At 50.3% G+C, this 12502-nt stretch overlaps 1 protein-coding gene across 3 annotated transcripts in view; it reads right to left on the bottom strand.

Annotated features, from left to right (window-relative positions):
- The window catches only part of CEP104 (centrosomal protein 104), a 58858-nt gene extending 46414 nt beyond the window's left edge, over window positions 1-12444 (bottom strand). Inside the window, exons 1-2 of one of the 3 annotated variants that reach the window (XM_060283986.2) lie at window positions 12241-12444; window positions 7920-8046 (exon numbers count right to left, since the gene is read on the bottom strand). In XM_060283986.2, the coding sequence (XP_060139969.1) occupies window positions 7920-8032 (113 nt within the window). In that variant the 5' untranslated portion in view covers window positions 8033-8046; window positions 12241-12444. The remainder of the gene's footprint in view (window positions 1-7919; window positions 8047-12240) is intronic. The other 2 variants (XM_030880497.3, XM_030880525.3) reach the window with 2 other exon arrangements.
- Window positions 12445-12502: the final 58 nt, after the last annotated feature.

Here is a 12502-nt window from a genome sequence, read left to right as displayed (position 1 = left end):
GAAGCCCACGCACCACAAGGAAGAGGAGCCCCTGCCCATAGCAACTAGAGAAAGCCTGTGCACAGCAGTGAAGACCCAACGCAGCCAAAAAAAAAAAAAGGACCAGGATGGAATGGGAAACCCTGTCCACTCCAGGTTTGGTTAATTTGGTAAATCAGCGCGTTTGCACGCTAGACAATTCAACAAATGGAGGCCCCACCCTCCCCGCCAAACAAAACCTCTTGGTCTCTGCTATTACTGCAAAAAGCCAGGACATTGGAAAAAAAGATAATTAAAGCCTCAGCACTGCAGGCACCTTCAGCCCTCTAAGCAACCTTTCCAATGTCCTTCTAACCCCAACGGCCAGGCTCTGAGGAACTACAGGGGGCTCTGCCAACCCTCCCTTTTAATCGGCTCGGAGAAACGACACTCTGGATGCGGATGAATCTCTGTGTCCTTACTGACACCACAGCTACGCTCTTGGTGCTCAATCCCACTGCTGTAAAGCAGCCCTGCCTCGGAGTGCTAAACAGTTCAGATAGTGGGGGTTTCTAGCGAACCCCCAAAGATCCCCGTCTCAGAACCCGTTCCCTTTTGTTTAGGCCCTCCGAGAGACACACACTGTTTTCTCCTTAGGCTCCTTCATCCTTATTCAATCACTGGGCAGAGATTTCTTAGGGAAATACCATGCTGGAATTTCTTTCTTCTGAAAGGGGGAAATAGTTCTAGAATTTGACAGTAGCCATCAAAATAGCCAAGCAGGGAACTGAATGACCTTCGATATCTTTTACTTGCTCTGTCTCAGATGCATCAGAGGTGATTTCAAGGATACTCACTAGTCACTTGTCACCAGTGGATCAGCTACCACTTCCCCTGGGGGCAAAATCTCCAACTGAAATACACAGAATTCAGTGCTCCTCCTATTAAGAGTCAAACATATCCCTCAAAACTTCTCCCCAGAATTAATCAGTACCTTATAATTAAATAAAGAGGTCCTTCAAGGCATCAAGCCCATAACAGAAGATTTCAAAGCCGCAGCCTCATTATCCCTTGTACTAGTCCCCGTAACACCCTGCTTTGCCCGTGAGAAAACCCAGCGGCTGAGGATGGAGGTTTGTCCGGAAACCGGAATAAGTGACACTGTTATCCCTGGCACCCTGTCTTCCCCCAGCCCATATGCGACTAGCATCCATTTCTACTAAAAGCAGATTCGCACTGTAATTGATCCATGCACTGCATTCTCTAGCATTCCTGTTGATAAAGCTACTCTGTATCTTTTTGCTTTCACTTGGGAAAGAACAGTAGACCTGGACAGAAATGCTTAAGGCTTTTACTGAAAGTCCTTCTGCTTCTGTTTTTGTAAATTTATTAAAAATAAATTCTTTTGGCCGTGCTGCGCAGCACGTGGGATCTCAGTTCCCTGACCAGGAATTGAACCGCGCCCCCTACAGTGGAAGCATGGAGGAGTCCTAACCTCTGGGCCGCCAGGGAAGTCCCTGAGAGTCCTTACTGTTCAAGCCTTAACGGCTGCCCTGGACAATGCCGTTTGCTGCAGCCTCTACTTTATTACAATCTGTGGGTGGTCTGCTTCTCTGCTCTCCTCTAAAACTTCACAGGAGGACAGCATTCACCTGTTCAAACCTTTTAGCCTTAAAGGGACATAAAGTCTCCAAGGAAAAACTGCAGTTTGCTCAAACTCAGGTTCAATATTTAGGGCACCTGATCTTAGAATGAGGCTACCTTTAGATACAGGTAGGCTTCATGGTACCCTCAACTTCCCCAAATCTAAAACTCAGCCCAATTACGAGGTGTTTTGGGCTAGCTGGCTACTGTCAAAACTAGATTCCAAATTTCTCTCTTATGGCCCAGCCCCTGTATGTTTTATAAAAACAACAAACCGGACCCTATTATTTGGGGCCATCAGGATGACATAACCTTTGGAGCCTTACAGAAAAGCTTAATAAGGGCCCCTGCCCTTAGACATCCTAATTGTCAGCTTCCTTTCTTTCCCTTTGTACGTGAGAAGGAGGGGAACGCCTTTGGAGTATCATCCCAAACACAGGGACCATCATCGACCCATCGGCTAGTATAGTCGACAGCTGGGCCCTGTGCCATGGGGACAGCCCCCTGGTCTCAGAGCCACTCCTGCCACTGCCCTTTTGGTTAAGGCCACCAAAAAAATAATCATGGGATTCCCTCTAACCGTCTTTGTACCCCATGCAGTAGAAGCTCTCCTGAATTTGCATCACACTCCTGTGAGACCCTCTTGCTAACTGCTCCTCACAGAACTCTTTCTTGGTGTAATAACGTCAACCCTACTGTTCCTCTCCCCGCTGCTCTGACAAAACTCTTCCAGACTGCTTAACACTGACAGATCACCTTTTGACTCCCTGCAATAGTTCACAGGAAATTCCTCTAACCAATGTAGATTTTTCATGATTTACTAATAGTTCCTATCTAAAAGATGCAAAAGGTAAACACCGTGTGGGGTTGCTGTCGCAACTCCCCTTGAAGTCATCAAGGCAGTACCTTTGGCTACTTCAGCCCAAAAGGTGGAATTACATGCTCTCACTAGGGCTTGTACTTTAGCCAAGGGCAAGACCACCAACATTTATACCCACAGCCGGTACGCCTTTGGGGTAGCCCATGACTTTGGGACGTTATCAAAACAGCAAGGTTTACTTACCTCTGATGGGAATAAAATTTAAAATGGCTCTCATGTCTAAAATTTACTAGATGCCAGCTGCTCTGGCTACTAGCAAGGTCCCTGGGCATTCCAGACTCGAGTCCCTGTAAGCTAAAGGAAACCACCTTGCTGACATTTCTGCCGAAAAATGCTGCTCTCAAAGGAACCAATGGCTAACCCTCTGTCACGCTCCAAAGGGATATCCCCACATCCCCCAGATGATAATTTGGAAACACTGACTAGAAATGCCCAACAACTGGCCCCAGAAAAGGAAAAACAATATTGGAAATTGAATAACTGTTGGCTTGATAAAAAGACAGAACTCTTGGTTTGGGCCAAACAACAATCTGGTCCTACCAGAAATTCTAAAGTTCCCACTACTGACCACTGCACATGCCTTAAGCCACTGGTCTACTGGCAAAATGACAGAGTTCATGAACCAATATTGGTGAAGAAACACGAAGAAAGCTGTGAGAAACGCCCACCGTGCTTGTCCCATCTGTCCAAAACACAACCCAGGAAAACCTGTCTGCACTGCAGTAAATTGCTAATGGGCCACTCAAGACCTGGCAGAGGGATTTTATTCAGCTGCTCCCATCTCAGGGATATAAATATGTCTTAGTCATGAATTGCATGTTTTCTCACTGGACTGAAGCTTTCCCTTGTAGACAGGCTACTGCCTCTTCCGTGGCTAAGATCCTGTTAGAAAAGATCATCTCCACCTGGGGAACGCCCCCTGCCCCTGAACTTCAGCGGCTGAACACTTCGACAGGTCTGTGGCTGGTTTTACACTTTCACTGTCTTACCATCCTCAATCCTCAGGGCTAGTCTAACGCATTAATGACATCATTAAGACCCAACTGGCAAAATTTGTAGAGACCCTCCAAATACCTTGGCCAAAAGCATCACTGTTGGCCCTTCTAAATCTCACATCCACCCGTCTGGGAACTCACAAACGCTCACCCTCTGAGACAGCCACAGGAAGCCCAATGCACCTGGTTCCCGCCTCCTTTGATCCGCAGCTGATAAACGGAGACACACTTCAACACTGTGAGGGCCTCACTGCTCCCACGGAAAGTAATCACACTGTAGTAATGTTTTCATAGCATGCTCCCAGGAGACGAAGACCTTAAGCATCACACCATGCAACACGGAGATTTCACCTACTGGAAGGGACCGCAAGGAGGATTCCCTTCGACCTCACTGGAAAGGCCCCTATCAGGTGCTGCTAACCAACCCTTGTGCTGCTAAGCTCCAAGGAATGGACTCCTGGATTCATGTCACCTCTAAAGAGAACACCAAGCCCTGAGTGGATCTGCACACCAACTGGCAACTTGAAAGTAAAGATTTCCAGGAATTGAAGCAGACAGCATCTGATGAGACAGCTTTCCCAAGATGGACCAGGCCCATATACCCTTTTCTCACTATTGCGTCTTACCTTATTTTCTCCCTCTCTACCTTGGACAGACATTGCTTTTATGCACATTTCCTGATCTACTGCAAGAGAGGGAAACCTCTCTGACGGTTGGATTTGTCACCAGAAACCTTGATCTGTCCATGACAGCAGTGACCCCTGCTCACACTATAAGTAACTTCTCTGGAATCCCAAATGCCACTCTGCGCCTCAACTGCCCCGCAGGCCCCTCGTATGAGGTGAGGCTACCTAATCCGCACGCCCTCGTCCCCTGGCTTAACTTAAGCCTCCTGAGCACACGCGGAAGACACGGGAGCCGTCAGTTTGAGTCAGACCGTCTGTAAGCTGGCTGTCATGCCCACATATTTGGGAAGACTTTTAGTATGTGATAACATCATACGTGAGTCTTGGTCGAAGGCCACCAAGTCCCTGATACCGACAAATGAGGCCATAAATGCTACTACTGACGAGGGGCTCCTACGTGTTCCTCCCGGTTACTCTTCTATACGTGGAAGCCTTGGTAATGGCCCCCAGCTTGGGCAGCTCATCATCTTGACAGCTGGAGGGTAAAAGGACAGTGTGCTTTTGCTTATTCACTGTTCTACTTTCTCTTCATAACAGATCAGAAACCTCCCATTGGTCTATTGTGTTAAACCTCCTTAGCTGCCTTACATGGGAACTTCCAGCAGGCGTATATGACCCCAGGTGTGCCTCTGTAGGGAGAGCCGCCTTTCTCCCCCCATCAGAGTAGGTGCCAATGAACACATGATTAGAAATCTCTTCCTAACATTAGAAGAGCTGGCCAATTCCACAGCCGAAGGAGTAGCAGCCCAACATCGTTCGCTTATCAGCTAAAGTAGTTTTAGGTAAGTGCATAGCCCCCAATTACCTATTTGCTGAGCAAGGAGGTGTTGGAACAATAGCAAATACCATCTACTGCACATGGATAAATGTCTCGGGAGAAGGAGAAATCCAATTACACAAAACCAGGGAGCAAGTGCACTGCTTGCAAAAGATTTTCACCTGATATTCCACGGTCCTTGGATTTGTTCAGCTGGCTACCTTCAGGCCTAGGGTCATGGGTCAGAACTATCATAAAATTTGGAACTGTCATGTTACTTTAAACTTTGTTTTGCATAATTATTTTTAACCTTTGTACCTGTTACATGTTAAACCTTTGTAGAAATGATGTACGCAACAGAGTGATGTTGGCTCAATGCTTTGAGATCTCCAACGTGCACAACCTTGACAAGATGTACACTTGAGATAGGAATGCTTGAGAGTCTTCCCTTCTAACCTTCCCTGTTACTCAAACATGGCCTTAAACGGTTTCCTACTGCTATGTAATTTCCCTCCGACTTTGGATGTGACAAATAGGAAAGGTCCTTCCTGACACTGAAGGACAAAAACCACTAAATGCGGACAACCTGACTCTTGATCAGTGATACTTTTGGAGAAAGTTCTTGTTCAAAAGGGGGAAATACGACAATTAATAAAAGGAAACCTCAATTAAAATGGAGGGGGGGAGCCCTGAAGGGGGAGCACTCAGGCACATATCTTCCTTCATTCCTGGGCAAGAAGAAGCTGACATTACTGCCCCAGCAGGAGAAGGAAGATTTTCTACTTGTTCAGCAACAGCCCAGCCAATGAGACACTGTCACCACCCTGAACCCTTGCTTTCCTCCAATGGACTTTCACTCAAAGCAGCCCCTCCCAACTTCCTCCTTTTCTCTATAAAGCAAGGTAAAGTAAGGTTTCTCTTTCTCCTTTGTTCCCCAGACTTGCCTATGGTTTCACCATAGCTTGCATGTCCCGAATTGCAATTCCTCTGCCATTCTGGAATAAACTCATTTTGTAGGTAAAAGAACTGGCTATTTTATTTTTAAAGTTGATTATTACCTAAAAAGGTATGTATCTCTTCAAGATAAACTGACAGCTCTAAATTTCTTTCTTTTTTTGGCCATGCTGTGCGTTTTGCAAGATCTTAGTTCCCTGACCAGAGATCGAACTCGGGCCTGGAGCAGTGAGAGCACTGAGTACTAACCACTAGACAACCAGGGAATTCCCTAGATTTCTTTCCAAATGAATATTATTTGACAATAAAAAATTCATGCCCAGAGGCTCTGATCATTGGTGTAAACTTTGTGTTCTCTTGGAGAAGTGTGTCTCATGCCCTGAAGATTTCAGGCTCTATGAATTCCTAGGTCATAGAAGGCACTGGAAAAACTTCCCTTGCACCCTTGTAAAGACCCCCAGGACCACCTCCCACTGGAGCTATATCTATCAGTGCCTGAGCAATCACTCTTTGACCTGGGCTAACAGAGCACCCTGTCCTCTCTTTGGGAGACTTGGTTTGAGGTTACTTTCCTTTGCCTTCCTATGATGTGCTTGACCTCAGAGAACACTGTTGAAGTCAGGAGATCCCCGAGCCAAACCCAGCATGAGTCTGAATGGAGATCAAGGCACATATACCCTTTCCTTTGAAGCAGTCTGAAAGTTTACTACTAAATCAAGTATAGGTCATGCCTTAGAAGAAATACCATGTCAAGATGTGAAAGAACCATATCAGTATTACTTTTATAAATATTACAAAAAAGCGGCCCTGTCTGTGTATTTAAGTACCTTTAATTCATGCATAAATGCTGAATAAGTGCATTTAGTAGGAAGGACCTCTGCTGAAGGGAAATGCAGGTGTGTGTGTGTGGGGAATGCAAGTGTATTTGCATAAAACCGTGGCCGCAGCTCACTCCGGGCCCCTGGGCTTGGGGAGAAGCAGGACTGGACTGATTCGTGAGTCTGGGGGGAGCGTGGATGTGACTGAGGCTGCCTGATGGAGGTGTTCCTCCAGCCCCCTTGGGCCTGGTGAGGCTGTCCTGGCTGGCCCAGTCCTGGGATGCTACTTGTGCCCAGATAAAGCCCTTGTTCAATATCAGCTTCATCAGCATTAAAGAGGCTATTTGTCCCCATCTGCTCTACTCTTTTGTTTCATTTCTCAGTTCACTGAGAGTGGAGTCTTGTTTGTCGGGTTCCCTCAGAAACGCCAAAAGGAAAATATATTTGAATTTTAAATGGGATTTACATCAACTTTTTAGCAATATATCATCTGAATAAATGTAAGTCGCAGTATATGACTGAATGTAAATGTCATACAGATTCACATGTTCATGAATAGGAGCAAACAGTAAGCCTTCTACGCACTCTCGGAAAACAAGTCATGAGGAGTGAGATTCCCCGAGGAGGTGAGGGGACCAGGAGGTGAATGGCCTCAGGCGGCCGACACTAAGTCGGGGAAGCCAGATCAGGCCCTGGGGCAGCTCAACAACTAACTCTGCCCCACCTTTGGGGAAGAATGAAGGCTTCTCAGGAAAAGACTTAAATGTTTCAGAAAAATACTCACTGGTATTACATCACTCAAGTAATGAAGACTTTTAAAGGTGTACAAATATTCCAGATGAGTCTGAAAGAGACTTGGCTAAAGTCCTGTGTTACATGAAAGCAGTGAGATGTAAAATCTTTACCACCAAGCACAGAGAATGCGGGACTGGCCCTCAATCAGGGAACTGGGGGAGGGGCAGTTCTCCTTCCTCTCTTCCATATTTGCATGCTTCTTAAGTGAATGTGGGTTAACGTTATAGGGAAAAAGGTTCAACAAATTTTCTTTAAAAACAGAAGGAAAAAAGTCCAGCGCGTAACTAGATGGGTGAGTCTGCAGCACAACCCGACCCTCGTGTGGTTTTGCCGTCTGAGTCGTAGTAAGACTAGCAGTTGAGACGGAGAGAGCCCATGCGCCCTTGAGGACCCAGCGCCCTTGCCCCCCACCCCCCCCACCGTCTGACCCACCTCGGTGACCTCCACCCGCTGACAGTCGGTGCATGGATCATTAGCTCCCGGGCACTGAAGCCGTCTTCGTGTCCAGATGAGCTGACAACTACGAATCCGATCTTGTGGGGCATTCTGCACGCTGGGGCTATGTATGAGAGCAGGAAAGACTGCTTTAAGGGACTTAGTAGTACATCGTAACGTTGAAAGTGTTATTTCCTGCCTTGTTAATACACAAAGTAATTCCCAACCTAGTCAGGACTGTCCCATCACTTTGAAAGAGTCTAGTTCTTATTACACAATTTTTAAGATGCCTCTTGACTTTTCCCAAATATATGCCAAAAAGTTTGACCAGCGTTGTGGGTTGAACTGTGTCCCCCCAAAGCTATGCTGAGTCCTAACTCCTGGTGCCAGTGACGTGACCCCGTTTGGAAACAGTGGGGACGTAAGCAAGTTAAGATGAGGTCATACTGGAATAGGATGGGCCCTGCTCCAACATGACTTGTGTCCTTATCAGAAAAGAGACAGGGACACACACACAGACAGGGAGAAGCCAAGTGACAATGGCCGAGCAGCTGGAGCACTGCATCTACAAGCCAAGGAACGCCGAGTACTGTCTGGAGGCAGCAGAAGCTGGAAGGGGCCGGGAAGGAGCCTTCAGAGGAAGCGTGGCCCTGCACAAGTGCACCTGGATTTTGGACTTCTGGCCTCCGGGATAAATTTTTGTGGTTTTAAGTCATCCAGTTCGTGTTACTTTGTTATGGCAAAAACAAGGTCTTTTGCTAAGATATGAATATAAAGATTTTCAAATTATTAAGGAACTAATAAACCAGTGTGCTAATGAGTTATACAAAAATAAGGGGAAAGGGGGCTGTTTAATCAACAACATTGCTAAATGAAAATGCTGATCAGCAGGGAGAGCAGAACCACGGCGGAACCTCAAGCACACAGGTGTTCTCCCCGGGCCTGGCGGAGGGGCTGCCTCTGGGCAGATGCGCAAATCCCAGCTGCAGGATCTCCTGTCTCGGTGTTTCAGCAAAGCTGGCCTGGCCCAGAGTCGCCCAGCACCGTTCTGAGGGCGGCTGTATCAGCACAGCTGGCCTGGCCCAGAGTCGCCCAGCACCGTTCTGAGGGCGGCTGTATCAGCACAGCCGGCCTGGCCCAGAGTCGCCCAGCACCGCTCTGAGGGCGGCTGTATCAGCACAGCCGGCTTGGCCCAGAGTCGCCCAGCACCGTTCTGAGGGCGGCTGTATCAGCACAGCTGGCCTGGCCCAGAGTCGCCCAGCACCGTTCTGAGGGCGGCTGTATCAGCACAGCTGGCCTGGCCCAGAGTCGCCCAGCACTGTTCTGAGGGCGGCTGTATCAGCACAGCTGGCCTGGCACAGAGTCGCCCAGCACCGTTCTGAGGGCGGCTGTATCAGCACAGCTGGCCTGGCCCAGAGTCGCCCAGCACCGTTCTGAGGGCGGCTGTATCAGCACAGCTGGCCTGGCCCAGAGTCGCCCAGCACCGTTCTGAGGGCGGCTGTATCAGCACAGCTGGCCTGGCCCAGAGTCGCCCAGCACCGTTCTGAGGGCGGCTGTATCAGCACAGCTGGCCTGGCCCAGAGTCGCCCAGCACCGTTCTGAGGGCGGCTGTATCAGCACAGCTGGCCTGGCACAGAGTCGCCCAGCACCGTTCTGAGGGCGGCTGTATCAGCACAGCTGGCCTGGCCCAGAGTCGCCCAGCACCGTTCTGAGGGCGGCTGTATCAGCACAGCTGGCCTGGCCCAGAGTCGCCCAGCACCGTTCTGAGGGCGGCTGTATCAGCACAGCTGGCCTGGCCCAGAGTCGCCCAGCACCGTTCTGAGGGCGGCTGCAGCGACGCCCAGTTTCGCCCACTCCTTTGAAAACAGCACCTCAATCCCAATTTCCCTCCGTGGTTCTGTCCTCCCCACACCCGGAACTGTGGGGCTGACGCCCATCCTGCCCCCCACAGATCCCCGCCTGAGGGGGCACGTTTCCCAGGCTTGGGTGGTCCATGAGTTCCACATCCCTCCTCAGGAACGGGCTCAGGGATGGAGACATGAGAAAGGACCCAAACTGGACCAAAGCCACTCAATCCCAGGACCCTGCGGAGGCTGTGGCCATAGCATAGTGTCTGCGGGGGGGGGGGGGCTGCTGGAGGCCACCAGAGGGGAGATCCAGGCAGAGAGTGGAGCTGACACGGGGAAGCAGTGCTGAGAGAGGCGGAGACACCCTGTGAGCCTCAGGACTTAAAGCCCGAGCAACTCATGGACTTCCGGTTACTCTCCAGTGACTAAGCCTGTCGATGCTCTTCAGTCGGCCAATTTGAGTGAAGTATGCGACCAAGCGTCCTCACTAACACAGAGGATAAAGACTTCTCCAGAAAGTTCTCTGGGGTAGGACATACTATTAATGGAGATTTTCAGGAGGAGGTGACACACAAGCATATCCCACATGGAATATGTTTGTTTTAACATGCTTGATACATGATCTAGATCTTCCTTTGACTTTTACTGAGAACCTGCAGAGGACCACGTCAATAAATTAATTCTTGGCTGGCACTCGCTAATGTTTCTTGGAATATACGAACAAAAGTATTTAAAATAGAAAGAGAAACCACTATTAAAGATCCCAGTTATTTTTTATACAAAGCTCACTGCAGGATATCACAGGAGAGAAAACCAAACTAACCCAGAAAGTAATAAAATGCAGGCACAAAAAATGGACAAGTGTGATTTAACCCACGGCAACTGCACAGCCTGGCCTGTGTGCCAGCTCCCATGCCAGACATGGACTGGCCTCGCCCAGCCTTTGGCTCCTCCCACGTGGCCGGCTCGCAGCCTGGACTGACTCTCCCCTTGGCCTCCATACCTCCCCCTCCCCCGTCCCCTCTCCCTCAGTGCCAAGTCTCACTGGTCCCACCTTTGGAACAGTGACTGAATACGTCACCTCTTCTGGGTCCCACTGTGTTCTCTAGAAAACAACGGCCAGGTTTCCCCACGTGGAGTACCGCCCCCACCGGAAGAACCCTCCTCAAGCCCAACCTGCTGTTCTAACCCCCGCTTTCTGTCATGGATTCTAAAGTCCCTCCAAACTTACGAAAGCTCAGAGTTAGATCCCTGTGTCCTTCCATCACCTTCAAGAGCAGGGCCTGTTGCTTTCTATCCCACCTCGAAAACAGTAGGTACCTACGAAATATTTTCAGCTGAGTGTGATCGCGTACCCTGAAAGTCCGGAGAGCTGAAATACCGTTTATTCATCTTGCTGGCCTGTGTGCTGACCTACTCCCTCACACCACACTTCTGTGTGCAGGTGCATACGTGTTTATACCTTCATCACAACTCTGACACCCCAGCTGTAGAGACGAGGAGACTGAGGCACAGAGAGGCCTGGCCCAGGGTCATCCGGCTATGAAGCCACACAGGCCGGCTTTGTTCTAAAGCTGGTCAGGTTCCAGAGCCTGGTCTTGACCAACACCCTCGGTTATGGCCCTAAGAGTTAGAAATGGGGCCCTTTAAATCCGAATAAAGGACGTGTCCACTATCCTGTGCTGCCTCAATAAATCCAAAACACAGTCCTGGCATTTAGGAACCAGACAGGAGAAGTGCCTGGGAACCGCAGAGGCAACGCTATTACGTCGGTTTGGGAATTCGAACAGGATTCCTTTATGGCCACGTCCTTCCGCCTTGTTCCCTAGGGTCCCCTTTGCGTAAACCTTCAAGTCTTCCCTAAGATACTTGGGGTGTCACTAAGGACACTAGTATTGGGCTCTATAAAAATCACATTAACATTCTGGGGAGAACCAAAGCTCTGTCGAGTGCGGGGCCCCGGTGCACAGCGGTCCTCGCCTCAAAACGAGCGCCGGTTGCATCTTCCCCAGCAGCGATCACTCTCCCCCGCGCCGCAGGACGAGCTGGGGCCGTGGGGAGAAGGTAACTCGGCGGTTCCTCCTACGAAGTCTGCTTTTCACTACGCATCGGGGTGCTGAATCTCTACGTTAAACCGAAACACTTTACCAACTTCCGAACATCTTGCTACAAGACTAGGAGACAGACTTGGATCGTTTCCTTCTTAGGAAAACCTAAATGTTACACACTGAAATGGTTTTCTGGTCAAGCAACCTCAAGACTCGAAAGTGCCCCTGAGAATCCCTGAAACAGACGAGGCTGAAGAGCCAGCTCAGCACCCAGTCGGGGTCGCTGAGCCCGCACCGCCGCCAAACGCGGGGACCAAGCGCTGGCGCCGCCGGCCGCCCGGGGCGGTGACGCAGCGCGCTGGCCGCGCCCACGGAGGCCCTGCCGCCCACGGAGGCCCCGACGCCCCCGGCCCGCTCGTGTACCTGTCAGGACGTCCGCACGACCCGGGCTCTCCGCCGGCCCTCGGCAGCGCCGCGCCTCGGCGGAGCTCAGGAGGCGCCTCCTCCGCCGACCCGGGCCGGCCGGCACCCCCAAGCCGCAGCGGTGGTGGCAGCCGAGGAACAGCCCCGGCCGCCAGCGCCTGTTGCCCGGGCCGCGGCCGCCGCTCTCATGACAACCAGGCCGGCCCGCCCGGACCTCCGCGCGTGCGCGACCCCGCCCCGCCGCGCCTGCGCACAAGGCGGA

Source organism: Globicephala melas, chromosome 1 (genome assembly GCF_963455315.2).
Source record: "Globicephala melas chromosome 1, mGloMel1.2, whole genome shotgun sequence".
NCBI classification, from domain to species: domain Eukaryota; kingdom Metazoa; phylum Chordata; class Mammalia; order Artiodactyla; family Delphinidae; genus Globicephala; species Globicephala melas.
The sequence above is the reverse complement of the archived record's forward strand: the minus strand, read 5'-3'. Positions and strand labels throughout refer to the sequence as shown.